The sequence below is a fragment of the Pseudonaja textilis genome, chromosome 3 (genome assembly GCF_049901715.1).
Source record: "Pseudonaja textilis isolate UNSWEBS1 chromosome 3, rPseTex1.2, whole genome shotgun sequence".
Lineage (NCBI taxonomy): Eukaryota > Metazoa > Chordata > Lepidosauria > Squamata > Elapidae > Pseudonaja > Pseudonaja textilis.
Window position 1 is genome coordinate 20,432,467 of NC_141992.1, and position 20,046 is coordinate 20,452,512.

Below are 20,046 nucleotides of genomic sequence, written 5' to 3' on the forward strand. Positions count from 1 at the left end.
TAGAAAGATTTCCTGATCATTATTGAAATCTTTAAAAAAAGTTTTAGAAATTAAAATATTCAAACTATAATTTGTTCAAATGAATCTAAAAATGAGTGTGTTTAATCTATTTCCAAGAATGTTGCCTTAACTGTTAATGAGCCACCACTTAGTAATTCTGGGACATACAATGAATAGATAGTGACCAAGTTACAAACATGATCAAAATGATAAATGTTTGTTCATAGTTCAAAATGTGTAATATTTTATCAGCAGATAAGTCTTAAAAACATTGGCTCTCAAAGTTATTTTCAATAAAGGCTTATATAGGAATGCTGCTACTTTTGCTACAAATATTGTAGTTTACATTCTAAATAGTTTTATATGTAAGTAAAGATGCAAATTTTTGTTTCACTCCTGAAACTAAGTTGTTGAAGCTTACACCTGAAAATGAACTAAAGTGCATTATTATTTGGGGTTTGTTTTTTGATTAAATATTGGGACTGAAAAAGTGTACATGATAGCATTGTGGCAAGAATAACTACCTTTTCTAGTTTCAGTTTGTTTATTTATTCTGGTTTTTTTTTGTTTCTAACTAAATCTGTGTAATGAAGATTGTAAATTAATATTTCAGTTCTCTTTGTTTTCATTTTATTTGCTTTTAGATTGTAAATCTTTTCTATGAAAGAGTGTTGCTTTGTCTCCCCATCCCTATCATTGCTTTCAACATTGTCCTTAGAGGACTTCCCAGAGCCAAATAAAGTTTTTTTTCAAGTTTTGGGCTACAGGAGGAAGGGAGCTATGACCAAAGCCATGCCTTCTCATCTTTTGCCCTATGGATAATCTACATCATGAAGTTTTGGTCTACAATACTGTTAATGCAATTCTTTATGTAGAAATAAACTCTGCTATGGAGGAACTGATGCAGATTGCCATGAAAAGATTGGTGAAACCAAGATTAGAAATGTATTCTTTTATAGGGAAAAAAGCATAAAATACAATAAGGGAATCCTAAAATTAGTATACTTGTGGATCTTCGCTCTAACTTGAAATCTTTATATAGATTGTATTTTTACAAAAGATATACATTGTTTTGGCATATTTGTGAATTACTCTAGATAAAGCATTTGCTGAATCCATTATGGAACCTGGGAAGCATGTATTCTGCATTGTGGCACCTATCCTGTGGAACACCTTGCCTCCCTCCCTTCCCCAGATTGGAATATCCCAGCCTGGTTGCTCTGTTGTAAAGCTGTAAAGACTTCACTGTTCTCATGGGTGTTGGTCTAGACCAGGCTTGTCCAACCCGCGGCGGGGGTGGTGGCGGGGCAGAAATGGCGGCGGCAGAAGCGGCGGCGGGGGCAGAAGCAGCAGCGGCGGCGGGGGCAGAAGCGGGGCGGGGCAGAAGCCTTCCCGCCGCTGCTTCTGCCCCGCCGCTGCTGCTGCTGCTTCTGCCTTCCAGTCCTGCCTCATCCAGCTATTTGCAGGAGGAGAGGTAGGCGTGAGGCAGGCGAGCTTCCCCCGCAAAATTTGGCCTGAAAATAAACTGTGATAAAAAACCGTGATAAAAAATAAATAATTTTTAATAAATAATAAAAACATCTCACTAACTTTATTTCCAAATAAATTTAATATATTAACTATGTTTTCTATGGTTTTTTGGGATGATCGGGTATCGTTACTGTTATTTTATTTTATGTGCGGCTCAAACCAAATTTTCATCTTCTAATGTGGCCCAGGGAAGGTGAAAGGTTGGACACCCCTGGTCTAGACTAAATTATTTGCTCTTCTAGATGCACAGCATAGTGTATCAGTGATTTTCCCTAAATAATGAAATCCTTTTCTATAATTTTAAAATAATCTAAAACATTCTAGCGTAGGATTAATTTAAGTGGGATAATATATTGATACAAACCTTTTTAGGAATCCTAAGAAGCCCTGTTCACCCGGACTCACCAGAAAAAAAATCAATCATTAGTCTTGTCTCTGTTGTTGTATCAGTTATATCTATTAAAACGCAAGCATCTGCCTATATAGCATTCTGGATGTCTTTGTATGTATACTGGGGCCATTTGTATAGACTGGTGCCTTTCTTTTGCTTCTGCGCATTGAGTCTTATGCGATCCATTTTTTTTTCATCTTGAATGGGAAATAAAAGGGGAGATAGAGTTGTGTGATTGAACCTTATTTTGTCCACCTTTGATCTCCTGTATTACCTATTGATTATTTGCAGATCTCCTATGTAGTCTGGGATAGACATGTGGTGGTTGAATGATCTTTATCCTTATCTAATTCTTGAATAACCTCTTCCAATTATGTTTTCCCAAAATAGCTAGAGGCAATATGCTATTAATCCAGCATAGAATTTCATGATTACACAGGTACACTTCATAGTGTGGGATTTGAAGACTTGCTAATATATTAAAGGTGAGCAGAAATTCACTGCTTGATGACAACCTGCCAAACATTTTACATATTGAGAAATTAGAAATTGTATTTTGCTGTTTTGCCTAAAATACAGGGAAGTAATGAATGCATTTATATTGTGCGGTAGAGGATTGATAGCTTACCTTTTAATATCATAGTAAATGTTCAAGACACATTAAATCATCAATATGGATGAGCTTGTATATTTTCCTGTTTTGTCATATGTACTACTTGTTTTCCAATTATTATTTATTTCTGTTGTGGTTCCTAATTACTTAAAATTAAGAATAAGAAACCTTTAACAATAATTGTCTTTTTATTTAACACTTTGCTTTGCTCAGAAGTTTTCTCCTTGACCTCAAGTTATCATTGTTATGAATTTGGGGGGCATTTTGTATAAAATGTCTTCAGTAAATCTAAAATTCTGAAGCACTATTAGTTTGAAATACCAAGTATCTATGCTCTGTGCCTCAAATAATTAAAGACTTGTTGTTAATGCTCAAGTAGTTAATATTTCTGGAATTTTTAGTTATGTTGAAAAAATCATAATTTTGTTGGAAGTTATGTGTTGTGGTCTACAAAGATATGCAAAGGAGCACAGTGGCTTACATGGTTAGGACCTTGGTTGTAAGTTAGCAAGCCCACATTCAGGACCCATCTGCTACCATGGGGCAGGGTGAGCTCTCATCTTTCACTCTAGCTCTTGCCAGGGACATGAAAGGACCCCCCATCTGGGTGTCCCTAGGCAATGGTGATATCACCAGCCAATCTTTTCAACCCAGAAGCACCTCAGCTTCTGATATGAGTGCAATGTGATACAAAGACACATTTCTATAAACTGGTACCCTTCATTAAAAGATATGTCATTTAACTGCCTGGAGACGATTATATGACCTAGATATATTTAAGACTATACCATTAGTCCAATTTTTACTTTTCAGGCACTATCCAGCTGTGTAGGAGTGTGCAACAACCAGAAGATATGTTTTGTTTTAAACTTGGAAAAAGCATTATCCTTCGTAAACTCTGCTGAAATATTTTGGATTAATAGCAGTTCTGCAGAAATAACCTCCAGTATATTTTGATTTCAGCGAAACAAAATCCAGAGAGATCCCAGAACGGCCTTACTTGAATAGTTGGCCGAACTGGCATACCCCTCTCTCCCTTCAACAGTTCCTAGCATTTTGCCAGTCTTCCTGATATCTTCCCATTCCTCTCCTCGCTTTCCTTCGTCTGCTGTCAATATATTGGTCTGTGTGCCTAAATATTATTCTAATGGTCTCAGCAATAAGGATTCAGCTTTCCAACATAGAATACCTAACAGTCCCAATATTTCCCCCTTCTTCCCCATGATTGCTACCAATGTGTTTCTCCCCCCCCCATTTTAACTCTTACACCAGATTACTTCTGCCCAGAATAGCTACATTTCAGCCTATATGCAGAACAATATGGTCCTATTTCATTCCGTATATGGATTAAAACATCCATAATGAATGTGTTTTATTCAGCTATCATCTGAAATGAGCATGTAATAGTTACACATGGATTATTTTGCACATTTGTGTTATTATCACTTAGCAGAATTTGTGAAATTATCACTTAGCAGAAATGGCAACTATACTTTCCATCAAGTGGATTGATGAAAGGTCCCAAAGGTGCTTTTTTAGGAGGCAACTGGACTTTCCTGTTTTTTCTTTGAAGACATTTTGCTTCTTATCCAAGAAGCTTCTTCAGCTCTGACAGGTTAGTGGGGAATGGAAGGATTGATATTCCTTGCAAACAGCTGGTCATGTGCATCCTTTTAGAGCAGGGGTCTTCAAATTTGACATGTTTAAGACTTGTGGACTTCAACTCCCAGAATTCCTCCTCCAGTCATGTTAGCTCAGGAATTCTGGGAGTTGAAGTCCACAAATCTTAAACTTGCCAAGTTTGAAGACCCTTGTTTTAGAGGATGAAGGATAGTCCTATTGAGCAAGTGAAACTCTATTCCTGTAAATTTCACACTGGGCACAAATGCTGATTCTGTAATTAGACCTCAGGGAAAAGGGATCTCACCACATGAGGTAAGAATTTGGGGTGTGGTTTATGAAGTTAATTCATTTTCATTGGTTGAGAACAACAGTTGCTAGACTCAGGACCATAATACAGTGGCATTGTAATGATGGAGAGATGTAGTTTAAGATTTTGCATAGTAGTAGTATGTGATTTGGTGATTTGCTCCAGGGGGTCTGGTGCTTATTTAAAAAGATCTTGGAGCTCCTAATGCCTCTTGAGTTGCTCTACCCCCATATGTGAAGAAAATAAGAATTTCTGATGTAACAGAACAGATTTAAAAACCTGACTAATAATACTTGGAAATGACTGTTGAAAATAATCCAGATGTTTCAAGCTTGGAATGTTGATTGTGTTTTAGTGGAGTTATTTTTAGAAAAGTTGCCAGGCTAACCCTGATGTAATTGCAACTATTTGGAAGCACAAATGAAATGTTCCTCAGCTTGATTTCCATCATATTTGTGAATGGCAGTTCTCAATTGTGCTGAGTAGAGAATCCAAGGAATGGGTTAACTCTGTCCTTCTGCTTGGAGACTGAGTTATTCTCCTTAGAGCTGCTCGGAGTATCCAGAAGTGGGTGGTGCTTCAGTCTCTGCAGTTGTAGGCTGAGCTTAATTTTGAGGAACGCTCCTCCTTCTACCACGTGACTCCACTGTAGCGTTCCCCAGTTTAGCTCAGCCTCGTGCGAGACTAGGCATTGATTCGAAGTTCTCCTTGGCCGTTTCAAGAAATCCTTAGTTTGATTCATTGTTTTCACTCCTCTCAGGTTGTCTTTTTCTTTCCTTTTTCCTCTTAGCCCTGCGCATTTGGTCTGGACTGCCAATTCCCCTGGGAAGCGTTTTTCTTGCCCCAGTGGGTGACAAAGGGGAGGGCTAGCAGGGTCCCCCGCTGCCCCCCCCCATTCCTTCCTTGTTGACTAAACCCTGCCGTTCCTTTTGCATTTTTTTTTCTTTTCTGATCTCGTCTGACGATTTGATTCAGTTCGTTTCGATTCGCTCCATTCACCCCACCACCACCACCACCGAATGCAGTTTATCTCTTACCGGAAGAGTTGTTTACCTCTTCCTTTCCTGTCCTCCTCTTTGCGGACCATGATTGTCCCTGGGGAGGTTTTTTCTTGCCGCTGCTGAGAGGCCCCGTAATTCCACTTCGCAGGCGGCCGCCATTTTAAGCGCCACCTTGTGGTCAGGCGCCATTTTGTTTTTTGTTTCTCTCGATCCGATCGCTGCGGTGTGATTCCAGCTCAAGCAGCAGGACCCTTAGGCCTGCTCAGAGCCAAATTTATTTCCTTACTCCAGCCTTTCGCTTTGGAGACTAATTCCCCACTCTACTTGTTGGCTTCCCGCAGCCTGTCTTAGATGGCGCGGCAGGGGGAATATTTTTTTTTTTTTTTTTTTTTTTTTTTTTTTTTTTTTTTTTTTTTTTTTTTTTTTTTTTTTTTTTTTTTTTTTTTTTTTTTTTTTTTTTTTTTTTTTTTTTTTTTTTTTTTTTTTTTTTTTTTTTTTTTTTTTTTTTTTTTTTTTTTTTTTTTTTTTTTTTTTTTTTTTTTTTTTTTTTTTTTTTTTTTTTTTTTTTTTTTTTTTTTTTTTTTTATAGCACCACTTCTGCCTAGTCCCGCCTGGAAAGGCAGTTGGTAAAGGCCTAGCTTTCTCTCCAAGGCCTCTGGCGTTCATTGGTCGATTGGACCCGTTTTTTCTTTATATTTTATTCTATATTTTATTTAAAAAAAGAAAAGAAAAGAAAGAGGAAATATTATTTCTAACAATAATAGAGAAGAAGTAGGGGGGGGGGGCGTGAAAGAAATTTTTCAGGGCTCCCGGCCTTGTTGTAGGTCAACCCCTAGGCGTGCCAACTGCCTTATATTGATTCTTATCTTCTTCAATTATTTTTGAAATGGCAGAAGGCAATCCTTCCAGAGGCCCTTCTTTGAAGGCCAAATCTAAAACCCACCATCTGCGCAGGCAGGCTAAGGATACCTCCAAAGCTTCCCAGAGGGACGCCTTAAGACGCCACAAGGCGCTGGAAAAAGAAATAGATAGACGCACCAGGCAGGCAGGCTCTGTGCCTCCAGTACTACCACCTTCCACTCCCTCTACCTCTACTCAACCCCCCCCCCCTTTAGTTCATTCCTCCCTATCCAGGCGCAGCTCACCCTCTCAGGGTCATCAGGCTCCTGGAACACCGGCCAGACGAACACCAGAGGCTACCTTCACGCCCACAGCAGCCGGCCTATGCCAGGAGGAACCACTCATACAAGAGGTTCCGGAACAACTGAGATCCTGGATGGAGTTGGCCATCTGCCAAGGAATCGCAGAAGGACTCCAGCAGATAGTTAGGCCAGGCCTACATCCGCTGGCCCCTGAATCTGAGTCTCATTCTGTAAGATCCCTCCCACTCAGATCGGAACCGCTCCAGGATCAGGTACCCCCTCAGGGGGATGTTTCCCCTTCAGTAAGGGAGGAGGAGGAGGCGGCGGCAGGGGACTTAGACCTATGTAGGGAGGAGGAGGAGGAATTTGACTTGGGGTCCTTACAATATAATGAACCCCTTTCCGACATGGATCCATCAGAGGCGGAGATGTCCGAGGATGAGGGTCTCACTCCCGACCAACCCGCCTTTGTAGGGCTATTCAAACCCCAATTATTCAAATCCCTCCTGTTCAAGGCCAGAAACATCTCGGGGCTAAAGACTCAGAACCCCTCTGATCCCTCTCCTCTTGTCCAGGAAGGTCCAGGGGACTCCATTTTCAAACAGCCAGTAGTGGAAGCCGAGGTCATCCCAACTCCTCCCATCTTCCTTGGCCTCATCGGTGGCCCCCCCTACCCCGTCGGCCCACGATAAAAAGTTTTTCAATCTAGATCCAGAACTTTCCAACTTATTGGGCACTTCGGAGGTAGATGAGCCCATTGTAGGCCTGGCCTCTTCCTCCACCCTCAGCGACCCTTTAGAGGCCGGAGGAGAAACGGGCCGAGCTGGCCTTGCGCCGAGCTCACCAGTCAGATGCTTGGGCAATCAGATCGGCCACGGCCGCCTCCTTCTTTACCAGGTCTTCCATTCACTGGCTCCGTCAGCTTAAGCAGCATGTCCCAATCTCCAATGTCCGTGCTCATCAGGACATAGCCAAGATTATGGCCGCAGCTGAGTTCTTGGCCGACACTACCTTCCACTCTGTCAAATTTTCCACCAGAGCTATCTCCTCCCATGTCTCTGCCTGCTGTCTGTTCTGGCTAAAGCATTGGCAGGCAGACCTCAAGAATAAAGTAAAATTGGCTTCTGTTCCCCTCGTGGGAAATAAATTGTTTGGACCATCTTTGGATCCCCTTTTAGTGGAAGGGCGGAATAAGAAAAAAATTCTTCCATCCCTCACCCGGAAGTCAGAACCCTGATCCCTGCAGCCCTTTCGGAGAGTTCCCTTTCGGAAGTCCCTTTTTCCAGGCCTACTTCTCTCCCAGGTACCAAAGGTCCCCTCTCTTTGGGTCGGTCAGCCACCGGACAGGACCGACTCTTCTGACAGAAACAGAAGGGGCGGTAGCTTCAAAAGGCCCTTCCAGGGCTCTGGCAGCATGCCCTTCAGGCGCTCCAGATAGGTGACATGATCTAATTCCCATTGGCAGGCGCCTTAAGGCTTTCGCCAACCAGTGGGACGCTTCCACTTCTGACGCCTGGGTTAGGGACACCATCAGGTTTGGCCTTGCCCTCGAATTTCAATCTGCCCCCCCCCCCCCGACTTTTTCATGCCATGCCCTCTCTCCAAGAACCGCACTAAGCGCAGTCTCATGGACTCAGCCATTCAGCACCTACTTGACATAAAAGCCATCCAGCCCGTCCCTCAGTCCCAAAGAGGGCAGGGATTCTATTCCCACTTATTCGTGGTCCCTAAGCACTCGGGGGGGATGGAGAGCGATTCTAGACTTGAAGCGGTTTAACCGCTATCTGGTATATCGCAAGTTCAAAATGCACACATTGCAATCCATCCTGCTGGGCGTTAGACAGGGGGACTGTCATCTGTTGACCTCTCAGAGGCATACCTGCACATACCAATCCGACCTTCTCATTACAAATTTTGCGTTTTTGTTACAATAACCTTAACTTTCAATACGTGGCTCTCCCATTTGGGTTAGCCTCTGCCCCCAGAACCTTTACCAAGGTTCTGGCCGCACTAGCTGCCCACCTCAGAACCCTCCCTGTATGCCTCCACTGTTACCTGGATGACATCCTCATCCTATCCCCTTCTAGGGATCAAGCAGTGAGGGATACTCAGATTACCCTAGCCACTCTCCAGGAACATGGGTTCCTTATCAATTGGAAGAAAAGCCAATTATCCCCTTCCACCAGGATAACCCACCTGGGGACAGTAATCTACACTGTGAAGGGGAAGGTGTTCCTATCTTCGGAGAGAATCCTCAGCATCCAAAAATCTGTCAGAACCATCAGGCGCCTTAAGAGGGTTTCCCTTCCAGAACTATCTCAATTACTGGGTAAAATGATATCTTGTTTTTCCATTATTCCCTGGGCCCATTTACACTCCAGATCCCTCCAGTGGTTCCTGCTCCCGTACCAAAGAACCGGATCAAGCAATTCAAAAATCAAGGTCAGGGTTCCACCAAGGGTGCTCACGTCCCTCCTTTGGTGGAGCAAATCGTCCATCAACAAGGGCTGCCTCCTCAAGGAGCCCCCAAGACTCACTATCACCACAGACGCCAGTCTGTCCGGATGGGGCGCTCACCTTCAGTCCCTTACAGCACAGGGCAGATGGTCAGCGACAGAAAAACTGCAACATAAACTGGTTGGAGCTTCATGCCATCCACCTGGCCCTCCGCAGCTTTCTTCCCCAGGTACGCAGCTACCACATCTTCATCCTCACCGACAATATCACTGCCGAGTGGTCCTCCGGCTTGACCCTTTCTTCTTGCCCAAAATCAATTCGGTTTTCCACAGGGCTCAAGAACTTATCCTCCCCAATTTTTGCCCCAGGCCAACTCGGGAGAGGGAGAGGCAATGGCACACTCTGGACGTCAGACGTGCCTTGCGGGTTTACATTAAACGCACTGAGACCTTTCGTAGGTCTGAGGCCTTGTTTATATCATTCCAACCTAAATCACTAGGGCTCAAGGTTCCTCCACCCACCATAGGCCGTTGGATAAGGGCGGCCATTGCCAAAGCATACCAGTCACAGGCCCTTCAGGTACCCAGGGGTATTACGGCTCACTCCACTAGGAGTGTGGCGACTTCAGCTGCCTGGGATACCCAGGCCCCAATAATTGACATCTGCCGGGCAGCGACGTGGGCCTCCCCGTCTCCCTTCATTAGGCACTACAAGATTGACAGGTATGCCTCAGCCGAGGCTTCTTTCGGTAGAAGGGTTCTTCAGAGGGTTCTTAGGGAACCCAAAGCGACTACAGACCAGACGGCGCCCCTCCCGTAGGACAGGCCCAGCTTTGGTATGTCCCACTCTCTGGATGCTCCGAGCAGCTCTAAGGAGAATGGACGTTGGTTCTTACCTGACACGCCATTTCTCTTCGAGCTGCGAGGAGCATCCAACCCCTCCTTTATCTTGCACCGTCTGGTGGGGTCTTGTTTCGGCCAATGAACCTTTAAGTCTAGTTAGATGAGAGCACGAATTTTTGTTTCCTCTCGTCTTCGCTAAACTGGGGAACGCTACGGTGGAGTCACGTGGTGGAAGGAGGAGCGTTCCTCGAAATTAAGCTCAGCCTACAACTACAGAGACTGAAGCACCACCCACTCCTGGATGCTCCTCGTAGCTCGAAGAGAAATGGCGTGTCAGGTAAGAACCAACACCCAATCTTTTGGTCATGCTTCCCTTGCCTGTACAAGACTGAGTTTTGACTCAGTCTTTGCTCAGAAGAGATGCTCTTAGAACAGGACAGAGTTATTCCTTGGATTCTGCAAAAATTACAGTAAGATCCCGGCTCCGTGTAAGCCTTCACAAGACAGTGAATGGCTAGGCTGGCTCTCATGGTCCATCTGGCATAGCCTCCTCATCCCATCTGATCAGCTGGCTCCCTCAGTCTGTCCAGCATAGCCGCCCTTGCCATGACTGGCTTCCCAGCTGCCTGATTAAACTGCCTCTGCCCTACCATTGGCTTCTGGTTCATCCAGCACAGCCATCGTTGCCCTGGCTGGCTCCCCAGTCCATCTGGCATAGCTGCCTTTGTTCTGGCTCCAGAAGAGTCAAAGTCCTTAACTGAGGAGGGGGCGGGAGTCACTGCCTGGTTGAATCCTGTGGCACACTCTGACTAAGAGAGAAAAGCCGTGGCAACAAAATTCCGCTTAGGAACAAGCCTGCCTTGTCCGAAGGGGCAGAAAACTAAAATGGCGGATACTGGTGACTCGGAAATTCCATAGGCGAGTGGGGAGGGTCAGGGGTTACAAGTTCAGACCCAAAGTAATCCAGAAAGCTCTGCAGGATCAAAGTTGGCAACTAAAGGAGCAGTGGCCAGATTAAAGACTAAAGCCCTTTACTCCCAAAGAGCTTCAAAAGCTGAGGACGCCTGGAGGCACCAGAAAGCCATTGACATTGGTCTGTAATAAGGCTTTTGTTAATGATTTAATCATTGACGAGAGGGTTAGGATTGTGTTTGGAAGGTGTGTTGCCCTTTCTGAGATATGCCCAGTGGGGCTTGGGGTGTGGCATTAGTCAAGGCTCTGGTCAAGGTATGAGTGTGGTGATTGTCATCCAGGAATCCATTACAGCTTTCAGGAGGCTGTGCAACAGGTCAATGAATGTTAGGCTGTTCATTAAAGTGGACTCTAGGGATTAGTTGTGATTGTTACTGTTATACCAGCATCTCTTCTGCATAGCAACTTCCCTCCCTGAGCACCTTGATTCCATTTTTGGGCTGGTAGTGGAATTCCTCAGACTTTTGGTCCTGAAGGACTTCAATCTGCCTTCTCTAGGAAGAGGGGCTGAGGTGGCATGGGAGTTCATGGCAACCATGTACCCATTTCAGGTTGTCCAGAGTATGGGGCAGTGGTCATATTCCAGATCTGATGTTCCTGTCAGAATAATCCCCATGTAATCCAAAGTTGGCAAAGATTTGTTACCGCCCTTGTCCTGATCAGACCCCAGCCTAATTTCTATGAGATACTCTAGTGCTACTACTCATCATATTGCTTTAGTTTTTAGTTGCTAGTTTATAGCAGCAACACATATTTAGGGCATATTTACTCTACTCTCTGCTAAGTAATTTTATACTTGTTCTGGTGAACAAAAGAAACGTCTCTTCTATTGTATCCCCAACTTTTAGGATGAAAGGAGTAAATTACAGGTGGGTGTGAATCTGAATATATAAATTTGGAGATTATTTGTGGAAGTCAGATTTATAAAATATGCCAGTCATCTTGGAGATAGGATGAAAAGATACAAAGCAAGCCAGATCTACATCATCTTAACGCAAGTAGCAGCATTGCACTTGAAAAACTGTAGAGAATAAAATTATTGATGGGGAAAATGTGCCACTTTCATTTTTATGTCTAAAATCAATCTGAATGTTCTTAACTACTTTAGGAATGTACAATACAAAACGTTGGCAAGATTGAAATTGCTCAAAACAATTGGATCTAAGGAAGGCTTCTTGAGAAAAGGACAGGCCACTACCTTATTCCAAGAAGATAGGATTGTCCACTTCCATAGAGAAGCATTCGCCTCAGTTGGGATCCAACTACATAATGTTTTCCAGAGACATGATTCTGAAGCACAGATGACAGCACTCCAGGGATTCCCTCCCCCCTTTGTCAGATCAACTGGCTGAAAAATATTCCCTCATAACTAAACAAGGCCATGCCTCAGTCAGGTTTATAGGACCTGCTGACCCAGAATCTGAACAGATTTGTAGTGGATGTAGGCTTATGAGAGAAATCTGTTCCTTCAATGTGAGGTGCTTCTGTTAATAGAAGATACCTTTGAATTGAACCCTAAATTGTTTCTTTGTTACATTTGAGGCAATGGAGTAAAGGATTAAAGTGCAAGATAGTATTGATATATGAACAGAGTTGTCAAAGATTACAGTAACACAATTCTCTACAATGATATGTGACAGGCTCCAATCTGGGTCAGTCACTGGGACCAGAGGTTTACTCTTTCAGACTCATGCTGGAGCCCATCCTCGGGGAATTTTTTCTCACCAGAATATGTGTAGAGAAGTTCCTTGAGGATGGGCTCCAGCATGAATCCAAAAGCTTGGAATACTAAATCTTTGGTCCTGGTGACTGACTCAGATTGGATCCTGAAACATCCTAGGATATGTATATTTTCCTTCATTTGTAGTAATGTGAATTCGCCCAATCTACCTCAGGAATGAAATGTAAGTTTTCTATATACAGACTACAGAAACTTGGATCCAGAAAAATCAAGCGCTTCAATAAGAACTATTGACTCCAGATTTCTGCAGCCCAAGTACAGTAGCCCTACAAAAACTGTTGTAATTAGTGGATGGCTTTAACTTACATTTCCTAAAACTTATTTTGACTTTGCTTCCTGTTTTGTCAGCGTAATGCCACAGCAGTCATGCTCGAGCAAAGTAGGAATGTTTCTCCAGTGTGCTGGAAGGATAATCCAATTGTGTGGGTGTAGACTCCTGCTTGGAGGCTGAGTCAGTCAGATTCCTGGTCACACATCCTCCTCCTGAGCATGCCCAGTTTTGACTCAGTTTTCAAGTGAAGGAGACACATGGGAGAGGTGCTGGTGATCAGCCAATAGAAATGGAGCAGCAGATTCCTTGTTTTCAAGAGGGGCCATTGGGTGGCATTGGAGAGCAGTTTCTCCAGCCTTCTCTTTGTTCAGAACATGACGACAATATTGCTGTAGCACAGGAGATTTCTTTGTAATCAGGTAGCCAGTGGGAACTGATGTCAAAGAGAAGGAAAGTGTTGCCAGAGGCAACATTTAGTCCCACAGTAGCAGGGTTACGCACAAGAGAAAATCAAGACCTGGAACCAATGGATCAGATGAAGTTTCTGATCTCAATACTGGCCAGCTGCAATGGTGCCAGACAGCTACACTGCCACAGGAAATACCTGGTAGTCAGGACCAGTTCAGGGCACCAAAACAAGGAGAGCTGGAAGGCCACCAAAGGGCACAGTCAAGTTTCTCCTCCACACAAAGTGAGGCTTCTTTTCTCGGGAGAGGAGGATCAAAGGGATTCAGATCTTTCAGAAGATGAGGGGAGGAATCCTGAAGCCCCAGCTTTTGCTGTTTTTTTTTTAACCAGCTTTTTGAGTTCCTTGCTGTTTAAGGCCAAAGCAGCAACAAATCTGGGAGTTGAACCAGCCACAACGGAATCAAATACAAAACTGTCAGAGCCAGAGCAGAACAACTATTTGATATACAAGAAATTCAAAATGCAATCTCTTCAGTTGATACTGGAGAGCATTCAGGAAGGCAACTTCTTGACCTCCATAGACCTTACGGAGATTTGCCAACACATTCCTATTCTATCAGCTCATCGAAAACTCCTGCGTTTTCAGTACGCTGGCCAGCAGAACCATGGTTGGCCACTCAGAGTGGTGACTACATCTAGACCTGTTCAGGGAGCTGTCAGGGAGGTTCGGAAGTCTGTTCTCCATGCTGCATCGAGAGCCCTGGATGGGTTGACTCCTTCCTATGATGTCATAGCTGAGTCTGTACTAAGATATAAAAGCCAGCCCCCAGGAGAGACTCCAGCTTTTGACTCAGCTCCTTTCAGTCAGTAGCTGTGTCTCAAAGTGTTCTGTTAGATAGCAATCACCAGTGATCTTCAGTACTTTTTTCCTCTCTTCAAGCAGCTCCCAGGGATCTGGACAGCTGCTCTTCCAGGAGAGCAGGTCTCTCCCTCTCCCTCTCCCTCTCTCTCCCTCCCTCCCTCTCCCCTCTCCCTCTCCCTTGCAAGTTGGGAGCAGCTTTACACAGCTCTGTGCAGGCAAGCTGGGCAGCGTCTGCAGACCTTCACCACGCCTGCAGTTTGGAGGGATTGTAAACAAGATCAGCAAACTGATAAGAGCTCAAGCCAGCTGATCGTGTAGCTGGTTGCTGTGTTTTTCCCTTGCTGACTTCGCTCGGGGCTCTGTATAGCCTAAGGAGCGATTCTTCAATCTTGGAGCCTGTTTTCCTGTAGTCAGTGGCCATCTTGGATTCAAGCCTTCCACCACGAAGTGAGTGGCCATTTTGTAAGCCCGGAGGCCATTTATACCCTAAGGGGCTTAATAGAAAAATTTCTAAACAGCTTTTTTCCAATGCAAGAGCCTTTATTTTACAAATGGAGCAAGATAAGGCTCTGGCAGAGCTTTCCCCCCCCAGTGGAACAGTCTCTTAAGCCCAATAGGAGAAAAAGACGTAGGCAAGGCACCCAATCAGTCCAGAGGCAGGTGGCTGCTAAAATCAAAACTAAGGCTCTAGCCCCTAAGAAGGCAACTCAGGCTGAATTGAGGACAGAGAAGCACAGACATGCAGCTCTAGAGAGGCAGTTCAACAGAACTATTCAACAGAAGGGAGTGCAACTACAGCGTGTTTCAGGTGATACTAGTGGACCCCAACCAAGCCCTCCCAGGGGAGGAGAAGTTATCTATGAGCCTTTCCATCCTCCATCCTGGTCTCCTGAGGCTCTTGCTGTACAGTCAGATCTTCAGGATTTAAGCAGATCTGGGCCTTATTTCCAACAGGTTTCTGTGCCCTATGCTCCTCCCCCTCCCTCCAGGCCTCGAACCTCTCCTCAATCTAGGCCTGAAGCCACCTTCACTCCCACAGCAGCGGGCCTTCTGCCTCTACCTTTGAGCATAGAGCAAGGGATATCCAAGATGTAGTCTCATCAGCCATTAGGCAGGTATTGGCTGAAGGCTTCAAGCAAATTCCTCAACCTCTGGAAAGGGTTCAGGCCCTTCTCCCTTCTCAATCTATAAGTTCCTTGCCTGATCCTGATTTACACAGGCCTCAGGACCTAACCCCACCCCAAATTTTTTTTTTTATCTGTCCTGTGTCTTGGGACATTTCCAGGCAAGCCTTCATGAATCAGGCCATTCAGCAGCTTCTTGAAATCAGGTCTATTCAACCTGTTCCCCTGTCTCAACGGGGATGTGGGCTTTACTCTCGCCTTTTCATCGTTCCCAAAGCCTCAGGGGGGTGGCGAGCCATCCTTGATCTAAAATTTCTCAACCAATTTGTAAAATACAGGCGATTTAAAATATAGACTCTGCATTCTATTTTAGAGAGCATTTGGGGGGGCGACCTCCTCTCTTCCATTGATCTCACTGAGGCTTACCTCCACATCCCAATTTGGCCTCATCATCGCCAGTTTCTCCGTTTCTGTTATCAAAATACCCATTACCAGTATCGAGCACTTCCCTTCAGCCTCTCATCGGCTCCAAGGGTCTTCACAAAGGTTCTGGCAGCATTGGTGGCATCTCTGTGTTCTATTCCAGTGAGGATCCAATGCTACTTGGATGACATTTTCATTCTTTCCTCTTCCATCCTTGTGGCCCATCGGGATCTGCAAATTACCCTGTCATGTCTCCAAAGCCACGGATTTTCCATCAACACCAAAAAAAGCCAGCTGTCTCCTACAACCAAATTGCAACACTTGGGAGCAGTCATCGATACCATGTCGTGTGAGGTTTTCCTGTCCCCAGCTCGTGGAAAGAGCCTTGCACAGATCATCAGCCAGATCCAGCAACATCAAATTGTCTCCCTGTTGCTGCTGTCCAAACTTCTGGGGAAGATGGTTTCCTGTATTGGCATCGTCCCGTGGGCTCGGCTCCACTCCCGAGCCCTCCAATGTTTCCTGCTTCCCTACCAACGAGCAGGAACCAGACACTCATCCATCAAGGTCCCACTCCTGTTCAGGGACCCAGACAGGCTAGTGATAACCATCGATGCCAGCCTCCTGGGTTAGGGTTCCCATATGCAGGGCCAGATAGCTCAGGGCGTTTGGTGCAGATCGGAACAGACCCTTCCCATAAATTGGCTAGAGCTCAGAGCTATTTTTCTGGCTCTCAAGCATTTCAGGCAATCAGTGACAGGTTCTCATGTTCTAGTCCTTATGGACAACATGGCTGCAAAGGCTCATGTCAACTGGCGAGGGGGGACGAGGTCCAAAGCCCTCATGAGAGAGGCTCTATGGCTGGGGTTATGGGCAGAGAAACACCTGTTATCGATCTGGGCAGACCACATCTCCAGGGTCGACAACGCCCAGGCCGACTGGCTCAGCAGGAGCCTAGTCAACTAGGCAGAATGGTCCATTCCTCCATCTCTATTCAGGGATCTTTCCCTCAGATTTGGAACACCGGAGGTGGATCTTTTCTCCACTCCTCAAAACGCCCAAATCACCAGATTCTTCACCAGGTTTCCTTGCCAGGGAGCAGAGGGGACCAATGCTCTTTGATGCAGATGGCCTAAGGGTCTCCTCTACACTTTTCCCCCCGCTTCCCATCATTCCGGCAGTAATTCGGAAAATGTTGGAGGAACCTGCGGAGCTCCTCCTCCAGGCACCCTATTGGCCAAGGAGGCCCTGGTTTGCGGACCTGGTCAACCTATCGGTGGCTTCTCCTTGGAGGATCCCTGCCCATTTAATCTCCCTTCACCAGGGGGCCCTGCTCCACCCAGAGCCCCAGTGGTTCAAGCTGACCATGTGGCACTTGAGCGGCAGCGGCTAGAGGAGGCTGATCTTCCAGAAGGGGTCATCCTCACTATCCTGGCTTCTCGCAAACCTACAAGGCGCATCTATGATGCCACCTGAAGGCTTTTTCCCGATGATGCCTCAGGGAGGGTCTTTCTCCTGCTTCAGCCCAGTTGGCAGAAGTTTTTAGCTTCCTTCAGCATGGGCTGGAGAAAGGTTTGGCCCCCAACACCTTAAGCAGGCAGGTTGCAGCCCTCTCCTTGGTCCTTTCATGGGGTTCGCTTCCTTCCTTATCCCATTGCACTTCAGTCAGGAGGTTTTTGAAAGGGGCTTCCAACCTGCACCCTCCGTTGGTTCACAGGTATCCTTCCTGGGACCTTCATTTGGTCCTTCATGCCCTTACTAAGCCCCCCTTTCAACCCCTTAGAACAGTGTCTCTCCATTTCCTGACTCTGAAGGTAGTGTTCCTTGTTGCCATCACTTCTGCCAGGAGGGTTTCCGAGCTTGCTGCTCTTTATCCATCAGACAGGACCTTTGCTCCTTTCACAATGATAGGGTTGTTCTTCGTCTGGACCCCTCATTTATTCCGAAGGTTAACACCTGGTTTCACAGGTCCCAGGACATTGTTTTGCCTGACTTCTGTCCTCTCCTGCATCATGACTTAGAGCGGCAGTGGCACATGCTAGACGTAAGAAGAGCTCTTAGAATATACATTAAGCACACTTCCTCCTTCAGGAAGTTGGAAGCCATGTTTGTTTCCTTTTTCTCTTCTCACTTGGGGCACAAGGCCTCTTCTACTACTATTAGCAGGTGGGTCAGGTCTTGCATTGAGCAGGCCTACAAAGCTGCGGCCCTTCCAGTTCCCCGAGGTCTGATGCCGCACTCTACCAGAAGCGCAGCCACTTCTGCTGCCTGGGCGACCCAAGCATCCTTGGAGGAGATTTGTCCTGCGGCCACGAGGACATCCCCGTCTCCTTTCATCAGACACTACTGTCTGGATGCTTTTGCCTCGGCGACTGCAGCCTTTGGCAGACGGGTGCTTCAATGAGTGGTTCCACAGTCAGTGTGATGAGCCAGATGAGGACCCGCCCATGGACATGCAAGCTTTGGTATGTCCCATCCTGGGTTCTCAATGCAGCATGGAGGAGAATGGGCGTTGGTAGAAGTTACCGTGAATGCCCTTTCTATCTATGCTGCGAGAGAACCCAGCCCCTCCCTTGATTTGTCCGGAGAGGGTAAGACATATTCCTGTATTTATTTTGGGCTTTCAGAGACACCTTTCAGTCTGTCAAGTATCTTCGTCAAAGCTGGGGTCTCTTCCAGGCGCTGGCTTTTATATCTTAGTACAGACTCAGCTATGATGTCATAGGAAGGAGTCAACCCATCCTGGGCTCTCTCACAGCATAGATAGAAAGGGCGTTCATGGTAACTTCCACCAACACCCAATCCTGGACCTCTTCGCTTCTCCATCAAATGCCGAGTTACCAAGATTCTATTCCAGATTCCCAGCAGCAAGGGGGGAGAGAGTCAATGCTCTCTGCATTCCATGGCCCCAGGGTCTGCTATATGCCTTTCCCCCACTTCCACTAATCCCAAGAGTTTTAGAGAAACTGATAAGAAGAGAGGGTGGAGATACTTCTCCTGGCACCACACTGGCCAAGACGCCCATGGTACGTGGATCTGGTCAGCCTGCCAATAACCAGACAATGGAGGATCTCTCAAGACAGAATGGCTCTCAGTCAGGGAGCCTTACTTCATCCAGATCCCAATGGTTTCAGCTAACAGTTTGGCACTTGAACGGTCAGCTCCAGTAAAGTCATACAAACACTACAGGCCTCCAAGAGGCCTTCAACTAACAGAATCTACGATGCCACTTGGAGAGCCTTTTGCAGCAGGTGCTCCAGAGAACATATTAATCCAACTGATGTGTTGGTGAGCCAAATCCTGGTGTTTCTACAGGAGGGATTGGACAAGGGCCTGTCCCGCAACACCTTATGGAGGCAAGTGGCGTCTCTGGCATGTGTGTTAGGCTTTGGGAAGTTAGAATCCCTTGCCTTACATCTGCTGCTGTGCAGCTTTATTAGAGGCGCAACCAACCTAAAGCCCCCAGTGATACACAGATATCCCCCTTGGGATCCACCTGAAGTATTGAGGGCGCTCATGACAGAACCATTCGAATTGTTATGATCAACCAGCCTACTATTCCTCACCTGGAAGGTAGCATTCCTTGTAACCATGAGTTCTGCCAGAAGAATATCAGAGTTAGCCCTCTCCATGAGGGAGGACTTTTGTAAAATTCACTCAGATAGGGTGATTATAAGGCTGGACCCCACCTTCCTTCTGAAGGTAAATTCATCATTTCACAGGGTGCAGGAAATTATCCTACAAGATTTTTGCCCGAAGCCAAATCACAACCTAGAGAAAAAATGGCATTCCCTCGATGTCAAGAGAACTATTCGCATTTACCTGAAGACAACAGCCTCTATCAGGAAAACTGAATCACTGTTTGTGTCATTCCAACAGAACATGTTGGGTATCCAAATCACACCTTCAACCATATTTCAGTGGGTACAATCTTGCATAGCAAGGCTTATGAGACTCAGGCTCTACCATTACGCAAATGGGTAACAGCTCATTCGACCAGAAGCGGGGCCAAGATGCCTGTGTGGAATACACAGGCCTCTATTGAGGACATTTGTAGGGCAGCAACGTGTTCTTCTCCATCCCTATTCATAAGACACTATAAATTAGACATATTTGCTTTGGCAAAAGGGTTCTACAAAAAATGCATTCAGAATCAGGGACTCAAGACCAGACTGCTTAGGGTCTGTCCCACCCTTAGGACAGTTGGCTTTGGTATGTCCCACACAAATGGATTATCCTTACAGCACACTGGAGAAAGAGCTTTGGTCTTACCTGAAACACTTCTCAGTAAGGATAATCCAATCCCACCCTAGCAACTGTCTAGTCTAGAGTTCAGGGG

General features: G+C 45.6%; 2 protein-coding genes across 6 annotated transcripts in view; both read left to right on the forward strand.

Moving 5' to 3' along the window:
* ADNP (activity dependent neuroprotector homeobox) overlaps positions 1-20,046 on the forward strand; it is a 58,647-nt gene that overhangs the window by 7,766 nt on the left and 30,835 nt on the right. The gene's annotated exons all lie outside the window — the stretch shown is intronic.
* Positions 6,251-9,332, forward strand: LOC148126021 (uncharacterized). 2 transcript variants are annotated; one of them, XM_087928995.1, is made up of 2 exons: positions 6,251-6,879; positions 8,989-9,332. In XM_087928995.1, the coding sequence occupies exons 1-2, from the start codon at positions 6,352-6,354 to the stop codon at positions 9,238-9,240; spliced, it is 780 nt and encodes a 259-aa protein (XP_087785121.1). In that variant the 5' UTR covers positions 6,251-6,351; the 3' UTR covers positions 9,241-9,332. The 2 variants fall into 2 exon arrangements, 1 of the variants encoding a protein (XP_087785121.1); XR_015742687.1 differs by lacking the exon at positions 6,251-6,879 and adding an exon at positions 7,956-8,141.